Genomic DNA, 23456 nt, shown 5'->3' on the forward strand with positions numbered 1-23456 from the left:
TGGATAAGCCTACTGCTCGACCACACTACCACAAAATAGAGCATTAGTATTATCTATTTTTACCACTATTTTACCTCTAAGGGGAACCCTTGGACTCTGTGCATGCTATTCCTTACTTTGAAATAGCACATACAGAGCCAACTTCCTACAAGTAGTCATTGCTCCTAGCAATGTGCATTAACATGCCTTTCCTTATTGGAGGTCAGCAAGAAGTGTGGAAGCCATACCCATCCCATTCCAAAATGTCGCACCCGACTTCCTTATCTCCCAGTTAGTTTTCACCAAGTATGCCACAGCAATTTCCCAATAATACAATGCTAAATCCCATTAAGTACATTTATTACGAACGCACTTGCCAGATTCCAGTAAGCAATGGGCCGTGCCAAACCCGCCCCTCCAAGAACCATACATTAGGAAATATCCCTGGAGTCTAGTGGGCAGAATGTGCAGGGTACTCGATATGGGCACCTTGGTATCTACAGAAGACATCAATAGTGGTAGCCAGCATTATATGGCGTAACCTAGAATGGGATCCCCTAATCTCTATTATGCAATGCTCTCCACTGTGGATCAGAGGAATCAGTTTGCCTTTTACAGGTCTACTTCCCCGTCCTCAATATATTTGCTGGATGGAATGGCCCCTCCCACCCCAACAAAAAACAAAGGATAAGGAAGTGGTGGCAGAACTGAATTCGCTTGTCTAGATTTCCCAGTCTGAAAAAATGTATGGCTAGGGTGAAAAGAACAAAGAAAGGAACACTGTCAGGGGCTTGATGACTTCTCCGATTCCAAAATACAAACCTAAAAAGTATCACCAAGCCAGCACAGCAAGGGTAAGTAAGGGCTGGGAGCAGGTCAGCCCGGTGGCTAAGGTAAGGTTTGGGAGCAGGTAAGCCCAGTGGCTAAAGTAAGGGCTGGGAGCAGGTAAGCCCGGTGGCTAAAGTAAGGGCTGGGAGCAGGTATCACTGGTGCTAAACAGCACCCAAATCCTGCTTTCTTAAATCAATGGAAGACAATTATGGAGAGATACCCGAGGCTGCATCTGAGTGTACAAAATATTATGCATCAGGGAAATCCTTCCTCATCTTTAGGCCTTGCAACACAAAAGTTAATATTTATCACCTACAACACGGAAATAAAAGACAAAGAATTGCACCTAGGTATGTTTAGATAAGTGATGTACTAAGACCAGCACAACAGGCATTTGCAAAATAGCGTACAAGAAACATCAATAAGCAAATTCTTACCATTAAGCATTAGAAGATTATCAGACCCTGGATGAGGGTAGCCCAAACGACCTGAAAATTAGAAGAACATATAAAACATAAGAGCTTATCAACTGGTCTACTAAATATCAATGAAGTAAAGCAGTTGACATAGCGACTGGTACTCAGTCTTTAGAAAATGAGCCATTGTGAACCTGTACGAGCTAGTGGTAAGCCCATGTGTCCCACTGTGAACTTCCATATGCTACTGTTTTGATGCTACTCACCAGGTGAGAGCAGAAAATTTTTGGACAGAACAATGCATTGTTTGCATTTGTATCCAGAAGTGTTTTTTTTCCTCAGTGCGTATGATCTTTATCAGAATTAGTTTGGGTAAGGGCGGTTCAGCATGTGGGCCTACAGGGACAATATGGCCCCCAACTGTGGGGTGGTTGAGGACATTTGCCACTAGTGCCCTGGGCTCATCCAACTATGGCTCTACAAACGGACTCTCAGGGTAGCAAGACGAAGCAATCAAACACTTCTCAGGAAGAAAGTGGCCAGGGGGAGGGGGTGGTTGAGTGAAGGACAAATGATAATATAACATTACAGGCAAGCAACAGACAATAACATTGTCTAGTCCAATGCTAATCTTTCAGTTAAAAGAAAGTAATGTCCTCACATCAAAATGAAATACAACAGAGTAATTAGGGATTTGGATACAGGGTTGTAATCCCACTTTCAATCTTTCATGAGGTGCTACACACTTTGGTACCCTCCCCCTGATTAGAGACTACTAGTGTGCACAAACCCTGGTGGGTAGCAAGGTCTAAGTAGTGATTAGGCATAGGTGCAGTTCATTCACAACACCCTAAAGCTTAGATGTGCTAAACAGTTCAATCTGCTTTCACCAATTTAAGTTCACTCTAGCAGTCTTATGTTCAAATTGTAAATTTCCTTCATCTTACTCGGCCTGGTTCCACTCAGTTTAGGCCCTGCAGTTAGATGCATTCTGTATATGCCGTTTGGGAAGTGCAAGCTGGAGAGAAAGTGCAGAATTGAAATGACATCACCTAAGCTCTGGGAAGCAGACAGAAGCCTGGGCACAGTACAGTCATTTGAGTTCTCTTTGGAGCCCTTCCTTTCTTGGTCATGAAAACTTTTGACACTGGAAATGTGCATGAAAGTGGGATCCAACCCACAATTTGTTCAGATAGGTGATGTTGATCCACTGTAAGGAATCAGAACCAGTTTTGGTTGCTTTTTAAAATGCCATTTTCAGACACAATTTTTATGCAAGGCAGCAAAGATGTCTCCAAGAAGGAGAATCAAAGTTAAGGTCATAATTAATTGTGAGATTTTTGCACGTAGCTCTCATCAGCCTTCCTGAATCAGTAATCCGGGACAGACATTGGGAAGGTCTTGCCTACAAACTTCATCTTGAGTAACAAACTGCAGTCCCACCCATCCCAGTGGTCCCAGTACTCAAGCTTTCAAGACAGAGTGCTACACCTTCAATGCAAATACCTGTGCTTCGAATGTCCGTGCAATGATCGGGGTTTCCATAACATCGAAACTCTGCTTTAATGAGCAAGTCATTTTAAACTGGAGTCATTTTACATCCAATTAAAAAGGGTATGTCTGAAACACCTATGAATCTTTATAGGATGAATTATTTTAAGGAGAGTAGCTAGTGGCAACTCAGATTAAGGACATCTACATATTTGTCAGTGGATCTCAACATCATCTACTGCTAGACAAGCATATTTTAGTAGCACAAAATACAACTAGCAAAATAGGACAGGAGGAATAGGGATAATTTGGGTACACACAGAGAGAATATCACCGGCCAAACTAACTGTGATATTGTACTAGGGCAGTCATGAAGTTGATATGCCGGCTGAAGGTTGCCTTCCACAGAAAGGTTGCTCTTAGGGGTTTTTAAAGACAGAGGAACCAGTCATGCTACAGGAAGTTTCAAATACTAGATAGATTGGCTTGTGATGAGGTGTACATGTAGTCTTATAGAGCTGCAATGATTTACTGTTACCAAGTTGCTGGAATAATGTCCAGCAAAATATTTCAACCTTCCATGTAAGTGACAGTTAAACCACGTTACTAAAAGTGGACATGGTAACAAATCTGTGTGGTTCATACAGGGCCACATCATTACTAACCATACAAAATCCTTCCAATGTAAATTTCATCTTCTTATTTATACAAAGCAATCAGTCAACAGTAATTTAGGGACTGCTCATCTGTTTCAGCTTGCATAGTCTGCTTGCTGTAAAGGAACATTTAAAGAATATAGAACTTTAGAATTCCAACGCAATTAAAACACAAAACCGTAACTCTCAGCTTAGTCTTGTGCTGCTGCTCATGCAATGGGTGTGGAATTTCTATGGACCGACACCCAGAACCTATTGCTTGGGGGTCAAGGACTTGTCCTTGGGAAAAGTAGGCCCAACCCTCTGCAGCGAAAACCCTTTGGCTGCCAGATTACAGTACCACGATATGGAGCACGGAAGGCAATTGTTTGCAGTTGAAGTAATATTTGTGTCTATGTGTCAATGCTGTTCAAATTTCTATTTATGGTTCATTAATGCAGAGCCTATATTACTAGGATGATCTCTCTAAACAAATGTTTTAGGATCGGACTGCACTACTGACGGTGGTTTCAAAAATAAATTAAGTCTACACATGTTTACAAAGTTTAACAATAGGAGGCTCCATTATGCAAATATTTGCAGCCACTTGAAAGCAAGATTGATGATCCTTGGCTTTCTAAATAAAATGTTCACAAAAAAATAAAACTAGGGAAAAACATGTTTTGCTAAATTACTGTGAAATTTTAGGTACCATTTCTGTGAAGAATAATTTAGTAAAATGTGTTAACATATGCTAGTATTTAAAATAAATAAATAATGGACAATCAGTGTAACCAGTGTCAACAAGATTATGGTAAACATCAAAATAAACATGCACTCACAAAGCCAAAAGGTCCGACGGTGGGGTGAGCCTTTTTGGTTTTGTCAATGTGCGTCCTTTTTTGACATGGCTTATGTAGCAATTTATTGCTGTGGGCTCTGCCGGACCCTCACCACTGTAACACACATTGGTAAAAGGCAAAATATTGCTTAGGTCTCAGGAAGCACACATTGCCACAGTAGTTCCTGGCACAGAACAAAACTGCTCTGTATGCAGATATGTTCCTTTTGAAAGAGCAGATTGTGATCACTCAAGGTGAAGACAGAAAACAGATCGAGACACCTGGAACTTTAATTAAAGCAAGAGGTCTTGGTTAACGCCAGACTTAATTAGGGGCTCTATTCTTAAAGTCACAAAAAAGGGACTCATGGAATACGTCTATGCATTAGTGTGGATTTACGCATTTCATGAATTCACATGAATTTACAGAAGTAGACTAGGAAATCTTACTCCTAGAAAATATTTGTGAACTGTATTTTAGCACAAGCAAGTATGCACGTGTAGATTTGCTTATGCAAAAATCTGTTGAGCATTTAGAAATTCATTTTTCCCCTCCAACCCTTTTTATCCCCATCCCTGGAAGAAATAAACTACCAACCTTTCTCAGTATTGGAAAAGATTATAGAAGACCTGGCAGAAACCCTCAGAAACAGGCAAGTTTGTAGGTTTGCACAGACTCAAGCGTATTCTAACCCTGGAACTATTGCTTACCCCAATCTCCAGCAAGAGTATGTAAATCTGCTGAAAGGTGCAAATTAAGGGAATTGCTAGTATTCAAACCCTACAATAGTAGAAGTCTTGACATAATCAGAGAGGCTATTATCAGAGTTCTTATATAATCTAACTGCTGCCATAATTTGTCGCCGCACTACATGACACTAAAGGGATAAGTATATTTTTTTACTGGACAAATAGATTTATGAAACAAACTGTCCCATTGACAAGTAGATATTTATTAACTGCATGACGGGTGTGGAATTTAAGTACAGCAACAGAGAAAAATGTGGTTTGGATGATGGGTGTCTAGTCGGAATATTTATCCGGTTGCTTTACATTCTACACCAACCAAGAGCTGTAACGAATGCAGTGATGTCAGAGCAATTCGTACCAGACCATGGCATCAGCTTTAAGAGCAGCAGCACCTCACAGACAATCATTTGGACAAGAACATCATACTGAGTGCTCATATTATTGTACATGTCATTTTTTTTTATACATAGACTCAAATCTGAACATTGTGTTGATCATTCCAAATCTTAAATTCCACAGGTACTAGGTCTTCTGCGGTTCCCTTCATGTCCAATACCTAATAGGCTAAATCAGTTAACTGCTTTAGGAGGTAGCCCTCTGGGGTTAACTGGGGCTACATTTTGGGAGTAATAATGTTGTCTTGCTCCTTCAATGCTTTCTAAACTTCATATTCAGTAAAGACTAGGGTAAAAACAAAGTAATACTTATCAAAAGGTAATACCCATCATATTCTGCAAGTTATGATCGTCCCTGAACAAGGTTGCTGTTGGGGATGTTCAGGCTGGGTGGTGGAGAGGGAAATCTGCCAGATTAAACCCTTACACAGGCTTTACTCACAGGGATGTGTTGGTGTCCCTCAGCTAGCATAAATGCCCCTCTGCATGCTGGCAATGAGTGCTGCTGTCTCCCCCATTTCACAGATCATGCTGTTGATATTTAGGGATGTTTGCAATATTCTTTTACATAATTACGCAAAGATATGGCAAAATTCAACAAAGTGAAAACTGCTGTTCAACGGTTTATTAGAATGAAATACATCTTCCAAGTTTGAAGCAAGGAAGCACTGCACAAAAAAAATAAAAAAAATAATAAATTAGTGTGATGTTAATAGTTAAACCAATTCTGGCCCTTAGCGGGATACAATTTGGCGGCCATTTAAGAGCAACTACAAATTTGAGAAATTTCACGTAACATAAAATTCGGAAAATTACCTGAGCGCAACTACAATTTGGCCTATGCATATTGGTGTCCAGGTATTAGACCTGGTGGAATCTACAAAATAGGCCTGAAGAGTCACTGTTAAGTGTTAAGTTCTCCATTCTTGTCACATGACAGTTATGTATCAGGCATACTGAGAGTAGTGGATTTACCTGTGATAAAGGCTGGAGGCCTGTGAGGTCTAGCACTTAACAATATCTTGGAACAACTAGACTAGGTTTCTCGACAGGGTGCAGAGATCTTCACACAATCTCTCAATACTCCAGCGTTAAAGCAATGATCACACATCCCAGACATCCTAGACCCTCCTGAGGCACCTAGGTAGTTACTTTTAATACAAAGACAAACTTGAGTGGTGACTCAAATTGTAAACTAAAATTAAGGAAGAATATATTTACCTACACACGTCTTTCATCTTTTCAGCAATATAGATCATACTTCCAAGAATGGGGCTAAAGGAGTTTTAACTCAAGCTTTAGAAACATGTCCAAACAGACCCAAAGGACTTGACAGAATGTGTGAGCCGGCTACAGATCAATACTTAAAGTTGTATGGGCAGAATGTAGATCTTACGTCAAAAGAAGAAAAACAAAACCGGTTAACCTCTAAATCACTGTTGCCTATTTCCAGGAAAACATCTGCTGTCATGTGATGTTAATGGTTTTCCACGGCTGCCTGTGCTGGGTGTTTAGGCACTCATTTCAGCCACACTTTACTGATGGGCTGATTGTAATGAGATTGTAATTCTTTAAGCACATGTTGGTAGATGATTTGGAAGGATAGCAGCAGCTGTGCACACTCTGAAAGAATGCACTAGATGTACAGGCACAAAATGCTCTTATGCATAGATGGGCCAGCCAGAGGAATCTTCAATTGAAGACATCAACAACGAAAGTATACGGAGTGCCTGTAAATAAAGAATTCCTCTTTGAGGCTAGCCTGTGCAGCTCAATTGAGGTTGGGAAGCCAGAACAATATGCTCATTTAGCATTTCATACTTCTGTTGGGAAATCACAAACTTCACTTTATTAAATACAGTTTTATTTAACCTGTAACCTCTGATTGGTTGATCGAAGGGACAGTTACACTGAACTGCAATGTATACATACTTTACAATTTCAGACAATCTCCTCTTGCTAAATCTATAAATGCAGAAAGTGCAGTTAAAATGTTTTTGCCGCCTTGCTGCGGAAAAAAGGTGTTGACAAATTAACTACTCCATACCATGGATTATACTCCAGTAGAGTTAATTTGATTTACTTGCATATGCCAGTACAGAACGCTGGGGTTTCTTGTTATGACTTGCCTGTAGCCAATATTATCCACTTCGAATGCATAACAGACAATGAAGCAGTAAGTACAGACTACAATCACATTCCAGCAGTTGGATAACAGTTGCACTGGATGTCAAACCTCAGTACAACAGTGGAAATCCATTACATGGCGCCAAATAGTGCAAGCGGAATATGACTAGGTTCCCCACATCATCGAGGCTATAACTTAAAAAAAACACAACGGTAGTGCAAATGGGCTCACCTTTCAGCGGATCATGTTCTGCCCTCATAATGTCAATTAGAGAGTTCTCCAACGAGTGCATGTTCAAACTGTCGTACATTCTATTTCGATCCTGTAATTAAACAAAATAAAAAGTGATGTCAAAATGCAGTGAACCTTCGTTTTTGACAACAAAACAATGGCATCCACCCACCTGCTACTTCAAAAACACGTTTCCCGAAGCATGCTCCACAGGTGTACACTACAGACCCACCATGTTATCAGAGTTAACATATTACATAGACATACACACCAATGCAGAATGGAAACTGTAAGACAAGTGTCTAGCCTGGGCTTAGTTACACCAAACAGGAGAATGTTTATGAAGACACATCTCAGTAGGCCAATCCAAAGCATCCAAGAGGAACACGACTAAAGAACCCATTCAATCAGAGGCCTTCAAAATGTTTTGCTCCAAACCCCCCCTCCACTATTCAAAATGTTTTGAAGTAAGCCCCTCCCCCCCCCCCTTTCAAAAACTTTATGGCAAGGATTGGGGGAGCATGGCTGAGTGCAGGGGTCAGGGTTTATGAGATAATTTAGGGAGTACTTTTTCTATGTCTCAAACACCACACTAAACACAAAACTTCTAAAACAGAAAATGCATCAAACAAAAACAGTATTGACCCAAAAATACTGCTCATCAAATTTGGGGTGCTGTCAGCCCCTCACACTTCTGGACCCCAATTCCACTACACCTGCTGCACTAACTATAAACTACAGTCCTGAGTAGCAGGCCAGCTCCCCTAGCTCCTTTACCCTTTTACCCTTTTCCCCACCATGCATGACTATCACTCCAATTTTTAAACAAGCCCTGTGTTCCTTTCAGGAAAAAGAAAGCGCTTCAACATGTCTCCCTTTTTTTCCTGCAAGGGTGACTCAGCCCTAATGCTAGAAAGGAAAATAAGCTCCCATGCCCCTTTTAAGGTTGAGCACGTAATTGCTTTTCAACTTGTAAATATTCTGTGGGCTTCTCACGACGCTAATCACTTTCAATTGTTGTGGGCGTGCATTTAAAAAAATCCCTTGATATTAATTGATAAATGCTTTACGTTTGTCCCTCCTTGGGTCTGTTTTGTTATAGCCTTGCAGACTGACCTAGTTACCTGGATTATTGCACGATTGTGGATATACTTCAGCGTGGGCAAACTCATTTTTTCTATTGTCTCTCTCCTTTGTGCTCCATGGTGGCCATGGCGCTCAGGGCACGAACAGAGAAAACTTCATCAGCGGTATTGAAGAGCTGGTGACATTGTTCACACTGTTACTTAATCAGAGTCATTTCTTTTGGCTCTCCCCTTCACGCTCCACAGCTTTCACAAAAACACTAGTAATTGATAAATGCTTCACAAAAAAAAAAAAAAAAAAAAAAAAAAAAACCACCTCTCAAAGCAGCTCTCCAGATACAGGGGAGAGCCAATACTACAATATTCACTGCACTTGGAAAATTCACCCCATATTGCTTTGCAGGCCATTACTTTTATAAAATATTTTTGCTCATAACTCAGCCTGTGGTAGTCCTAGGACAATAGGAACATCACCAAACCGTTCTCGTCAACGTGCCCCCTCATCATTTCTGGGTCCCCACACTAGGTTAGTGGGGACCCCAAAATAACCCCTCTCACCATTGTCTGTTTAAGCTCTCTCATGGCTGGGACTTTTGTTGTACAGCTGGGAGCAGTTTGTGTTTTAAGGGCCTTGTTTGTAATAATATTGCAGTAGGCCTGTTCGCTCAGAAAATGTGCAAAGAACTACAACCTCTAGGGGCTAAATATATGGTTACATGACCATGTTTATTGTAAACGCTATTTTCACTGCGGTGTCCACTACAGGCTGTTTTAAGCGCTACAGTCAACATACCAACAAATCAACATAGTACAATACTCGCGACACAGACACTAGCCCCACAATGCTTTGCAGGGCATTATTTTTAAAAAACATTTTTGCTCATAACTCAGCCTGTGGTGGTCCTAGACCGGGTGTCTCCAACCAGTAGCTCATGAGCTACCAGTAGCTCTCCAACTAAGTGGCTCTCCGTGGTCCGCCTCACCTACTAATATAGAAGCATTTTCTACGTTGAATTAATATATGTATAGCAAAATTAAAAGGCGCATATTTGAGAGGAAAATGTGTGTATTTTCCTAACTCATAACCGGATGTTTGGAGAAAAATATTGATGACGGTTAAATGTATTTAAAAGCTACTGAGTGATAAATCATGTGGTGCTGGAAAGACATTACTCTTATTACCACCCTGGGGTGCTAACCAGATTACTGTTATGGCTGTTGTGTATTACCCATGTAGTCGTATTTCAAATGTTAATTTATTTTTTACTTTATTGCTGACAACCCTGCTGGATGCACTGATGTGATCATTGCTGACAATCTTGGATGGGGTGGTCACTTTTACATCACCATTAGTAGTAGCTCAGGGTTATTTTTATTGAACAGAAGTGGCTCTTATAACAGAAAAGGTTGGAGACTCCTTTCCTAGACAACAGGTCAACCTTCAAAACATTTACCACAACGTGTTGTTTCTGCTTACATCATCTCTGGGTTCACACTAGGTTTGTGGGGGCCCCAAATAATAACCCCTACCACCATTCTAAGCGCTCTCATGGTTGTAACTTTTGTTTTATAGCTGAGAGTATTTTGTGTTTTAAAGGCCCAGTCTGTAATTTTATTGCAATAGGCCTGCTGGCCCTAAAAACGTGTAATGCACTACGCCTTCTAAGGGATAAGTATGTGGTTACAGTGCATTACTTTGACATTCACTTTTCATGCAGTTATGCCCTCAAGGGGCTATTTATAGGGTTACAAGACCATGTTTCTTACAAATGCTGTTTTCATTGTGGTGTCCTCTAGGGGTTATTCTGAGCATTATAGTAATAGCAGAAGTTTATTTCTGATAAAGGTTTTTATTGGGTTCACTTAATTGTATGTGTTTTATTAATCTATATTTATTGCAATTATGACCATAATTCAGGCCAACGTAACATCATTACACTATGACTGTTTTGAAAACTCTTGATCTGTTTGGGTGACCCTTCTAGTTTGTTTCTCTCATTTCTCCTCCATGGCCATCTTGTGTCTTTTTTTGGAATTGTGTTAGCCAGACATCAACTCTGATGGTGGGGTGGTGAAAGTGGTATTCTACTGGAATTAGCATGGCAGATTTAAATTAGGATGCTAAATGACAACATTTGAATTTTTGGTTGCAGATAAAGGAAGAAGGTAAATTGAAGCGATTTAGTTATATTCAGGGCCACTGGAATTATGTGGCAGAAAAAGTAAAAATTATGAGGCAGGGTTGACCAATTAATGTGGCAAGAAAAGTCCAGTTATGAATTTACAATGCCGATAGTTCTAACTCAAGCAAATGCGAGACCTATTGCATTGCAAATCCTTGTTTAAAGTGCCACAGTCATAATTGTGATGTAAGTGGTCCCCCGAGCTGCTGCATCTGCTTCATTAATAACTACTGCCTTGCAAAGAGGGCAGTCACCTCTACTCTTTTTTTAAAAACGTGGACTACGATTTTGCCACACCCCCTCTCTGCCATCTGAAGCCAAACAAAGGTGGCTCCTCTGCTTTAATCTTCCCATTCCCTGGGACATTGCTGTGAGGCCCAAATCACCCAAGTCAAGTGTGAAATGAGCCCTAATGCAAGCAGGGCAGGATACTAAAACAGCCAAAAGTGGAGTTTAGTTTGCCCCTTAAAAATCCAGGTCCTGATGCCACTGTATCTTCAGCACCAGTGATGCCTGTTGCCCCTTTGTGTTATAAAGCACGAAGGGTGCTCCAGGTTCTAATGCTAGCAAGAAAGAAGTTCCCCCTTATAATTTTCATGGTAAAACAGCCATAACTGAGCAGCATTGCCCACTTTCACACCTTACGGCAGTACCTGTTGCATTTATGAATGGCCCTTATAAAAACAAGGCCTCTCACATCTGCTCATTCTTTAAAGTATCTCTGTGGAAGCGATTTCTGGCAATTTAACATAAAAATGTGTCCCCATACAGTGCTCCTTATTCCAGGCCACATTTTGACAGCTTCCATGAAGTTCCTTTCCCCTTTGTCCTGGGCCAGTACAGTGAGGCCCATGAGGTCGAGAGGATCAGGGTTCTGAACTTGAAAGCAATCTTGCTGGCCTTCTGTGCTTTCACAAAAAACAGCCCTTGAACGGTTAATGCGGATTTTGAGGTCCCTCAGTCTGAAAGCGATTTGTGTGGTGTTAGTGCAGAGAGTTGAAGACACAAGCCCTCGTACCAGCTGTTAATTGATTGGGTCACTTAAAGCCAGGGTCACTGGAATTATGGGTTTCTGCAGCAACAGCATTTTCCGCATAACTATGGGTTTACAGCATTTGCTATATAATCCATCATCTTCTGCATAATCTGCAGATTTTTAACAAAAACAAAAAAAAGACTCATTTAGCTCAAATGGAACAAATGTTACTTAAAACGTGGCAGTGTTTTCTGGAGCAGTGGAAGGCCCTTTGCAAAGATTGCCTGGTAATCATGTAATTGCTTATTGCTGCATGTGGGTGTTAAACCAGTAATAACGAGGTGAACTATATTCCCTGACAGTAACCAAGTTAAAATGTCAAAATAATGACATAATGCTAACCATGCTGCATAATTTACCTTTTCCAGCTGCATAACTTAGGCAACACTTTTGCATAATTTGGTCCTCTGCTACTGCATAATTCCAGTGGCTCTATTTAAAGCTTTATGGTGGCAAAGATGTATTCTTTTTGCGATGTATGCAGGGGTACCATCAGCTCAGTTGTGGAATAAAGGAGACCCTTATGAAAAAGTGTTTGCATCCGATACAGTCCGATTACTTATTACTACAACTATATTTTGTAAGAACTGGTTTTATCTCAAAAAACATAATTTTGAAGAAGCCTAGCTTCAACTGTGCGAAATACCATTTTAAAATAATTACATATTCACAGTGTTTTCTGCCATGGGCTGGGACCTCATAGCACTATAAACCGGGCCAATTGAATTATGCAGCAGTGATGACTAAATTATGCAGCAAAAGGCAAATTATGTAGCAAAATGCGGCACAATGTGATAGTATTACTGCATTATTTTGTAATTTTTACACTGGTTAACACTGTCCAAGCATAAACTGCCCCTCATAACTACCAGTTTAACACTGGTATAGCAATAAGCTACAGTAAGATTACCAGTCAACCTTTGCAAAAAAATTAAAAAAAAATAAAAATAAAAAATAAATAAACACACACCTTTTCACTGCGCGGCAACAGGCACTGCAGCATTTTTAGTAACTTTTGAACTGTTTGAGCTAGAAGCAATTTTTTGTTGTTGCTAAAATTAGCAAATTATGCTGCGGATTATGAATTGTGGCAAATCTGTAATTATGCGACAAACACCCCAGCCACCCAGTCACATAATTACAGTGGCCTCGACTTTAAATACAAAAAGGTCAGTATTCCTCAATGTACCAACCTGGGTTCAATTGTGTGGCTCAACTTTAAAACAGCCCCCCTCCTCCCTTGCAGAAATTGTAGATTGTAGTTGACGAGTATTCATAACATAAGAGTACATTTGTCATGGTTAGTAAACCTGCATTTATTTTTCAATTTAGATGTGCATTGTTTCATACGAGGTTAGCAAGTGGGGGGGGGGGGTAGGGGGCGCTGGGCTTGTGGAGTCTTGTATTTAAAAAACAAACAAAAAAAAACAAAAAACAAGCATTTGCAATGCAACGGGTCTCGTGTTTGTTCATGTTAGAGCGGATAGCGTTATAAACTCCTAACCTGACTTTTCACCTATCGGCAAAAGTGCATTTATGTACGTAACCTGAAAAAGTGCAATTAACTGTGTAAAGTGGTCGACTTCTGCCAAGTGAAATCGCGCTAGGGAAATAGAGAAAAAGTAGTCCACGAGCCAGACAGAAAACAGCGAGCCTCGCGTGTTTTCAGTACTTGGTCGATGCGCTCGAGGAGGGCTAGCCACCGGAAAAGGCATGACGTATGCATGCCTTCGACTAATGAAAGCAAGCAGATTTTAATAGGCAAGCCCACGAACCAATGAAAAACACGGACGTGACGTCGACAGGGCTCTGAGCCCTTCTCTAATACCTAAAGCGTCTCGCTGCGATACGCATGCACAAGCGCATGCGACGCAGGCTCGACCCTAAAAAAAATCTTAAAAGGGGCTTACCATTTGTTCCTGCCAAAGTCACGTGAATTTACTGGTTTCCCTTGGCCAGCACTTTGCCTGCTTTCTCTTCCTGCTCTACTTTTGGCGTCACAGAGCTTGAACCAAATACATGTTTTGGTCTCACTGGCTAGTGGCAAGTGTCCTTCCACTGGCTACTCACTCGCCAGGTACTTTTTAAAATTACAAATAAAATATTAAAAAAATTAATTCCGAACCACCACTCCATTGAAGTGTATGTGTTCATGTCTTTTTGCACCTTTGTTGTGCATTATTAAGTGGAAACATGATCGAAGGTATTAAAGTGCTTTAGATAAGCAACACTAACATTTCACAGGGACACCCATTCACGGCATTCTCCTCAATCCCACTGCCTCACTAGGTCGCTGGTTACGTCCCCTGCAGCTCCTCCTACAGCCTCAATCCGGTGCGCCTTTACTCAGAAGCGATGTCGACTGTCTCCACTTAATATTTCTCCTTTTATGTATAAATGTATTCATGGCACGACCAGACCCCCCTCTCCCCCAAACTCCTGGGAACTCCCTCATGCCCACCCACCTTTCTCCCTTGTGTCCCTCACCCCTCCTTCCCTCATAACCTTTTTTCCAACCTGGAAGTTTATGTTTTATTCAATTACTTTTTGGGGCGCTTTTATATAGAGCAAATTCGACCCTAAGGTATTGGAGTGCTTTACATTAGCACCATCTACATTACGCAGGACACTCATTTTTAGAAACATATTACACAACAGTGTGTGCTGTGACTTAGTTAATTAAAAAAAGCCCTATGATGCGGTCAACGCTGGTCACGTCGCAGCACTTTATTTGAACTTTAAGCCATGTTGTACAGCAGCTTGTGCTGCTGTGTAACATGTATAACTAAACACTGACAAAACCAACAGAATTTGCAAAAGCGAAACCGATTCGCTTTGCCAATGCTTTTTTTTGCCACCTCCCTGACCCTGCCACCACACTCACGACCCTCCAATCCGAGTTCTCATTTTTTTTTTAATCCCCTTCAAAGGCTCTGGGTAAACGAACATGGCCTGAAAATGTGGCAAATTTACAAGGCCGCACTTCCAGGCCATCTTCATTTACATGCACTTGCAGGCATTTGCGCCCCTGTGGGAACCTATCCACGGCCCGAGGGGGCGCGCTCCACAGTTTAAATGCCTCTGCATTGGACCTTAAACGTATTAAGTATTAGCAAAGTCAGTAAGTCTTGCCAGTTATGCCCGTTTAAACAGAATGCTGCTCCTTATGCAAGCGTGGGGTCATCTTGGAATGGCTTTTCTTAACAGAAAGCAAAAGAGATCAAAGATATCCGCAGCAACAATCGATTAAGGTTTTTTCTCATGCTTTAAGATAAAACATCCAAATGATCCACAATGTGCATAAGCACACATGGTCAGCAATCCAAGAATGGATTGAAATCAATTTAAAAGATGGTAGCCTGCGGATACAGTAGCAAGCACTTGTGACAGTGCAAGGAAGGAGGGTGGCTGTGGGCGCAGGGACTAATTTGAAAAACAGCAGTGTGCTTAAAGGGAGCAGGAATAGATAGGTAGTCAAAGTTGTTCAGCTTGCAGTGCAATACAAGACAGAACAACGCAGTGGAAAACTACAATTCATCCAATTAAAACTGAAAGATTCCATAGAGGAGACAAGTTAAAAGGAGGAGACACATCATCGAATTAAAGCACAACAGACAAGAAAACCATCAACTCATGAGTTAGGGGCAGACAAAGCCTAAATTGGCTACAATAGGTCTGTTTACCAAAAGACAGGTGAGGTGAAACCTAAAGGACTCAAACCTATAAAGTCTGTCTAACTTCTTCCTATTATGATGGAATCAAATAATCACAAACTGTAATTACCATCAAAATACCCATACTGATGCACAGACATTTTAAAATGTTCAGATGTTAAACTCCAGAAAATATATGACGGCAATACTGGTTCTTTCGTTTCCAATCCACAGCTTTTTCCCAAATCCAACAAGCATTACCAAAAAATGATTAATACTTACCTTTACACTTCTTTCTAAAATGTTATCATCAAAACAGCCCAACAGACACAAACTGCTACATGTGTAGTATTTATTTACATGCAGTTGTGTAGGGCCCAAAGAGAATCCTTTTCAAAGGTGAAATCCTCTGTAGGTATTTTTATTTTGCTTTGTGAACAAATGTTGGGTTAGGTGACTAATCTTTCAACTTAAAGGCTGAAATCCTGATTAGCTAGCTGGAACTGAAAAAAAACAGGCAAAAAAGTGGTATTCTACTGGAATTAGCATGGCAGATTTAAATTAGGATGCTAAATGACAACATTTGAATTTTTGGTTGCAGATAAAGGAAGAAGGTAAATTGAAGCGATTTAGTTATATTCAGGGCCACTGGAATTATGTGGCAGAAAAAGTAAAAATTATGAGGCAGGGTTGACCAATTAATGTGGCAAGAAAAGTCCAGTTATGAATTTACAATGCCGATAGTTCTAACTCAAGCAAATGCGAGACCTATTGCATTGCAAATCCTTGTTTAAAGTGCCACAGTCATAATTGTGATGTAAGTGGTCCCCCGAGCTGCTGCATCTGCTTCATTAATAACTACTGCCTTGCAAAGAGGGCAGTCACCTCTACTCTTTTTTTAAAAACGTGGACTACGATTTTGCCACACCCCCTCTCTGCCATCTGAAGCCAAACAAAGGTGGCTCCTCTGCTTTAATCTTCCCATTCCCTGGGACATTGCTGTGAGGCCCAAATCACCCAAGTCAAGTGTGAAATGAGCCCTAATGCAAGCAGGGCAGGATACTAAAACAGCCAAAAGTGGAGTTTAGTTTGCCCCTTAAAAATCCAGGTCCTGATGCCACTGTATCTTCAGCACCAGTGATGCCTGTTGCCCCTTTGTGTTATAAAGCACGAAGGGTGCTCCAGGTTCTAATGCTAGCAAGAAAGAAGTTCCCCCTTATAATTTTCATGGTAAAACAGCCATAACTGAGCAGCATTGCCCACTTTCACACCTTACGGCAGTACCTGTTGCATTTATGAATGGCCCTTATAAAAACAAGGCCTCTCACATCTGCTCATTCTTTAAAGTATCTCTGTGGAAGCGATTTCTGGCAATTTAACATAAAAATGTGTCCCCATACAGTGCTCCTTATTCCAGGCCACATTTTGACAGCTTCCATGAAGTTCCTTTCCCCTTTGTCCTGGGCCAGTACAGTGAGGCCCATGAGGTCGAGAGGATCAGGGTTCTGAACTTGAAAGCAATCTTGCTGGCCTTCTGTGCTTTCACAAAAAACAGCCCTTGAACGGTTAATGCGGATTTTGAGGTCCCTCAGTCTGAAAGCGATTTGTGTGGTGTTAGTGCAGAGAGTTGAAGACACAAGCCCTCGTACCAGCTGTTAATTGATTGGGTCACTTAAAGCCAGGGTCACTGGAATTATGGGTTTCTGCAGCAACAGCATTTTCCGCATAACTATGGGTTTACAGCATTTGCTATATAATCCATCATCTTCTGCATAATCTGCAGATTTTTAACAAAAACAAAAAAAAGACTCATTTAGCTCAAATGGAACAAATGTTACTTAAAACGTGGCAGTGTTTTCTGGAGCAGTGGAAGGCCCTTTGCAAAGATTGCCTGGTAATCATGTAATTGCTTATTGCTGCATGTGGGTGTTAAACCAGTAATAACGAGGTGAACTATATTCCCTGACAGTAACCAAGTTAAAATGTCAAAATAATGACATAATGCTAACCATGCTGCATAATTTACCTTTTCCAGCTGCATAACTTAGGCAACACTTTTGCATAATTTGGTCCTCTGCTACTGCATAATTCCAGTGGCTCTATTTAAAGCTTTATGGTGGCAAAGATGTATTCTTTTTGCGATGTATGCAGGGGTACCATCAGCTCAGTTGTGGAATAAAGGAGACCCTTATGAAAAAGTGTTTGCATCCGATACAGTCCGATTACTTATTACTACAACTATATTTTGTAAGAACTGGTTTTATCTCAAAAAACATAATTTTGAAGAAGCCTAGCTTCAACTGTGCGAAATACCATTTTAAAATAATTACATATTCACAGTGTTTTCTGCCATGGGCTGGGACCTCATAGCACTATAAACCGGGCCAATTGAATTATGCAGCAGTGATGACTAAATTATGCAGCAAAAGGCAAATTATGTAGCAAAATGCGGCACAATGTGATAGTATTACTGCATTATTTTGTAATTTTTACACTGGTTAACACTGTCCAAGCATAAACTGCCCCTCATAACTACCAGTTTAACACTGGTATAGCAATAAGCTACAGTAAGATTACCAGTCAACCTTTGCAAAAAAAATAAAAAAAAATAAAAATAAAAAATAAATAAACACACACCTTTTCACTGCGCGGCAACAGGCACTGCAGCATTTTTAGTAACTTTTGAACTGTTTGAGCTAGAAGCAATTTTTTGTTGTTGCTAAAATTAGCAAATTATGCTGCGGATTATGAATTGTGGCAAATCTGTAATTATGCGACAAACACCCCAGCCACCCAGTCACATAATTACAGTGGCCTCGACTTTAAATACAAAAAGGTCAGTATTCCTCAATGTACCAACCTGGGTTCAATTGTGTGGCTCAACTTTAAAACAGCCCCCCTCCTCCCTTGCAGAAATTGTAGATTGTAGTTGACGAGTATTCATAACATAAGAGTACATTTGTCATGGTTAGTAAACCTGCATTTATTTTTCAATTTAGATGTGCATTGTTTCATACGAGGTTAGCAAGTGGGGGGGGGGGGGGTAGGGGGCGCTGGGCTTGTGGAGTCTTGTATTTAAAAAACAAACAAAAAAAAACAAAAAACAAGCATTTGCAATGCAACGGGTCTCGTGTTTGTTCATGTTAGAGCGGATAGCGTTATAAACTCCTAACCTGACTTTTCACCTATCGGCAAAAGTGCATTTATGTACGTAACCTGAAAAAGTGCAATTAACTGTGTAAAGTGGTCGACTTCTGCCAAGTGAAATCGCGCTAGGGAAATAGAGAAAAAGTAGTCCACGAGCCAGACAGAAAACAGCGAGCCTCGCGTGTTTTCAGTACTTGGTCGATGCGCTCGAGGAGGGCTAGCCACCGGAAAAGGCATGACGTATGCATGCCTTCGACTAATGAAAGCAAGCAGATTTTAATAGGCAAGCCCACGAACCAATGAAAAACACGGACGTGACGTCGACAGGGCTCTGAGCCCTTCTCTAATACCTAAAGCGTCTCGCTGCGATACGCATGCACAAGCGCATGCGACGCAGGCTCGACCCTAAAAAAAATCTTAAAAGGGGCTTACCATTTGTTCCTGCCAAAGTCACGTGAATTTACTGGTTTCCCTTGGCCAGCACTTTGCCTGCTTTCTCTTCCTGCTCTACTTTTGGCGTCACAGAGCTTGAACCAAATACATGTTTTGGTCTCACTGGCTAGTGGCAAGTGTCCTTCCACTGGCTACTCACTCGCCAGGTACTTTTTAAAATTACAAATAAAATATTTAAAAAATTAATTCCGAACCACCACTCCATTGAAGTGTATGTGTTCATGTCTTTTTGCACCTTTGTTGTGCATTATTAAGTGGAAACATGATCGAAGGTATTAAAGTGCTTTAGATAAGCAACACTAACATTTCACAGGGACACCCATTCACGGCATTCTCCTCAATCCCACTGCCTCACTAGGTCGCTGGTTACGTCCCCTGCAGCTCCTCCTACAGCCTCAATCCGGTGCGCCTTTACTCAGAAGCGATGTCGACTGTCTCCACTTAATATTTCTCCTTTTATGTATAAATGTATTCATGGCACGACCAGACCCCCCTCTCCCCCAAACTCCTGGGAACTCCCTCATGCCCACCCACCTTTCTCCCTTGTGTCCCTCACCCCTCCTTCCCTCATAACCTTTTTTCCAACCTGGAAGTTTATGTTTTATTCAATTACTTTTTGGGGCGCTTTTATATAGAGCAAATTCGACCCTAAGGTATTGGAGTGCTTTACATTAGCACCATCTACATTACGCAGGACACTCATTTTTAGAAACATATTACACAACAGTGTGTGCTGTGACTTAGTTAATTAAAAAAAGCCCTATGATGCGGTCAACGCTGGTCACGTCGCAGCACTTTATTTGAACTTTAAGCCATGTTGTACAGCAGCTTGTGCTGCTGTGTAACATGTATAACTAAACACTGACAAAACCAACAGAATTTGCAAAAGCGAAACCGATTCGCTTTGCCAATGCTTTTTTTTGCCACCTCCCTGACCCTGCCACCACACTCACGACCCTCCAATCCGAGTTCTCATTTTTTTTTTAATCCCCTTCAAAGGCTCTGGGTAAACGAACATGGCCTGAAAATGTGGCAAATTTACAAGGCCGCACTTCCAGGCCATCTTCATTTACATGCACTTGCAGGCATTTGCGCCCCTGTGGGAACCTATCCACGGCCCGAGGGGGCGCGCTCCACAGTTTAAATGCCTCTGCATTGGACCTTAAACGTATTAAGTATTAGCAAAGTCAGTAAGTCTTGCCAGTTATGCCCGTTTAAACAGAATGCTGCTCCTTATGCAAGCGTGGGGTCATCTTGGAATGGCTTTTCTTAACAGAAAGCAAAAGAGATCAAAGATATCCGCAGCAACAATCGATTAAGGTTTTTTCTCATGCTTTAAGATAAAACATCCAAATGATCCACAATGTGCATAAGCACACATGGTCAGCAATCCAAGAATGGATTGAAATCAATTTAAAAGATGGTAGCCTGCGGATACAGTAGCAAGCACTTGTGACAGTGCAAGGAAGGAGGGTGGCTGTGGGCGCAGGGACTAATTTGAAAAACAGCAGTGTGCTTAAAGGGAGCAGGAATAGATAGGTAGTCAAAGTTGTTCAGCTTGCAGTGCAATACAAGACAGAACAACGCAGTGGAAAACTACAATTCATCCAATTAAAACTGAAAGATTCCATAGAGGAGACAAGTTAAAAGGAGGAGACACATCATCGAATTAAAGCACAACAGACAAGAAAACCATCAACTCATGAGTTAGGGGCAGACAAAGCCTAAATTGGCTACAATAGGTCTGTTTACCAAAAGACAGGTGAGGTGAAACCTAAAGGACTCAAACCTATAAAGTCTGTCTAACTTCTTCCTATTATGATGGAATCAAATAATCACAAACTGTAATTACCATCAAAATACCCATACTGATGCACAGACATTTTAAAATGTTCAGATGTTAAACTCCAGAAAATATATGACGGCAATACTGGTTCTTTCGTTTCCAATCCACAGCTTTTTCCCAAATCCAACAAGCATTACCAAAAAATGATTAATACTTACCTTTACACTTCTTTCTAAAATGTTATCATCAAAACAGCCCAACAGACACAAACTGCTACATGTGTAGTATTTATTTACATGCAGTTGTGTAGGGCCCAAAGAGAATCCTTTTCAAAGGTGAAATCCTCTGTAGGTATTTTTATTTTGCTTTGTGAACAAATGTTGGGTTAGGTGACTAATCTTTCAACTTAAAGGCTGAAATCCTGATTAGCTAGCTGGAACTGAAAAAAAACAGGCTTTTCTGCGTTCCCCCCCCCCCCCCCCCCAATCAAATTTGGAACTATTCTAAGGAATGGGCCAAAAAAAAAAAAAAAACGCTCAAAGCACACCAACGTAAAGCTTAAATGAGGAGGCATTATGAAAGCTGTTCACCGACTGTAGATGGATTAAACCACTGCCCCATCACAATTTAAATTATCCTCCATAGTCTTGTGCAAGTAATGGCAACCACAAGGGTGCGTGCGACCAGAAGCAAGAGAATCCTCTGAAACCAAAAGGGTGAGGCCTTGACGCCCACTGGAACACATAATCAAGAGGGTCGATGTAGAGTTATAAAAGTGAAGCTAGGGTGCAGAACCGTTCTAATAGTCTGATATCGGATGTGTCACTTGTCTATTACACATTTTACACCAGTTAAAATATTCAGAGAGCAGGACATAGCTGAGCAATTAAGAAGACTGAACCAACCACACCAAGTGGCACATAGTCACACTATTCTCCATATGCTTTGTGCACAGAGGTGAAATATCGAACTTGTGTTTCCAGTTTTCAACCTTTCAACTTTTAAATACTTAAATAAGGTGAGTGAAAGGTGTAATGTTTGAGGCAATATTAATATACTACTAAAATGATATAATACCAAGACTGCTAAAACAATTTATGGAAATTCCCTTTGTACAGATATTAGAAAACTCCTTAAATCACCAATTTGAAGACAGATGCCACTGAACTATATAAATGTCACTTTGTATGTACTTCAGAAAATCTTATCTAGCTAATAAGCATGATACAGACTACTCTGAAATGTATATTCTGTACATTGTCAACATACATTGTTTTGCTGTTACCTTGCAGTAATGGCTCATTATGCATACAATATTTGTAAAAAAAAAAAAATAAAAAAAAAATGCATTTCGTATTTTATTTGTTCAGGGGAACTGACAGCAATGTGTTATTACATTGTGTTTATACACATTTTTAGATTACATAAAAGGCTGCTTCCTGAAAGTAGATCCAATTTTAATTCTGTCAAGTGAATCAAACATTAAAGGTTTATCCCAGTGTGATCTCTAGTACGCTCTCTCACTTTGCTATGATCATCTTCTGCCTTTGTGCGCACCCTAAAACTCGCCATATTTTTTGATATACTGAGGTTCCAGCCCTTGAGCTGATCAACAGACGTGCTAAAGCAGTGTTCAAACTGTAGCATTTCAGGGGATAAAGTGTCCTCCACCCGACTGTTAAAGTACCAAATGTACCACTATTTTACATGGAAATCATGTTTGATACAATTTCGCATCCTCAGATTGTTGCATGCAATCTCAAAAAAGTCTTTGTATTCGCATGAAAAAAACGGACTAAAAAAGGTCATTTGTCTCTACTTTTCTTCTAAATAAATGGGCATCCCCTTACTTTCCATCCTAGGGGCATGCCTCCTCTTTCTGAGCACAGTCGACTCTAAGTCACATGCATGTTTGCTTTAACCCCTATTATTGTTCAGCAAACAGCCCACATAAATTTTCAAAGATCACAACCTTTCCTTTTAAACAGCATGCCGCTCCAACCCAACAATACCCAATCTCCTGAAGCTCATCTTTTACTACCACCAACCAGTCCAAGAATTCATATGTCCCCCTCTCAAAGATCAGACCTAACTCGTATTAATTTAATCTATCACATATAAACTGGAGTAATCTAGAGGAATAACTTCCTTGAGAGCACAATACTAATCTCAATAACTGACCATCACTGAAACAAAAACAAAAAAAATAAAAAAAAAATAAAAAAAAAAACTAACTGAGTTCCTGAGCTGAGTGCTGTCCAGTACAGAGTTCTCTAAGGCACCGTCAGAAGTACTATACACTGCATGAATACAATTACTATCTGTGTGTTTATACATATAATTTTACACACATACATATATACACACACACGCAAAAAAACCTGGCCAATATACAAAATACTCAGTTGTTCAGGCA

The 23456-nt window shown here is 40.6% G+C and overlaps 1 protein-coding gene across 3 annotated transcripts in view; it reads right to left on the reverse strand.

Annotated features, from left to right (window-relative positions):
• Positions 1 to 23456, reverse strand: part of CPEB2 (cytoplasmic polyadenylation element binding protein 2) — a 201480-nt gene that overhangs the window by 129551 nt on the left and 48473 nt on the right. For all 3 annotated transcript variants that reach the window (XM_069202676.1, XM_069202685.1, XM_069202695.1), the window contains exons 3-4: positions 7698 to 7788; positions 1248 to 1298 (exon numbers count right to left, since the gene is read on the reverse strand). In XM_069202676.1, coding sequence (XP_069058777.1) covers positions 1248 to 1298; positions 7698 to 7788 — 142 coding nt within the window. The remainder of the gene's footprint in view (positions 1 to 1247; positions 1299 to 7697; positions 7789 to 23456) is intronic.

This window comes from Pleurodeles waltl, chromosome 1_2 (assembly GCF_031143425.1).
Source record: "Pleurodeles waltl isolate 20211129_DDA chromosome 1_2, aPleWal1.hap1.20221129, whole genome shotgun sequence".
NCBI lineage: Eukaryota > Metazoa > Chordata > Amphibia > Caudata > Salamandridae > Pleurodeles > Pleurodeles waltl.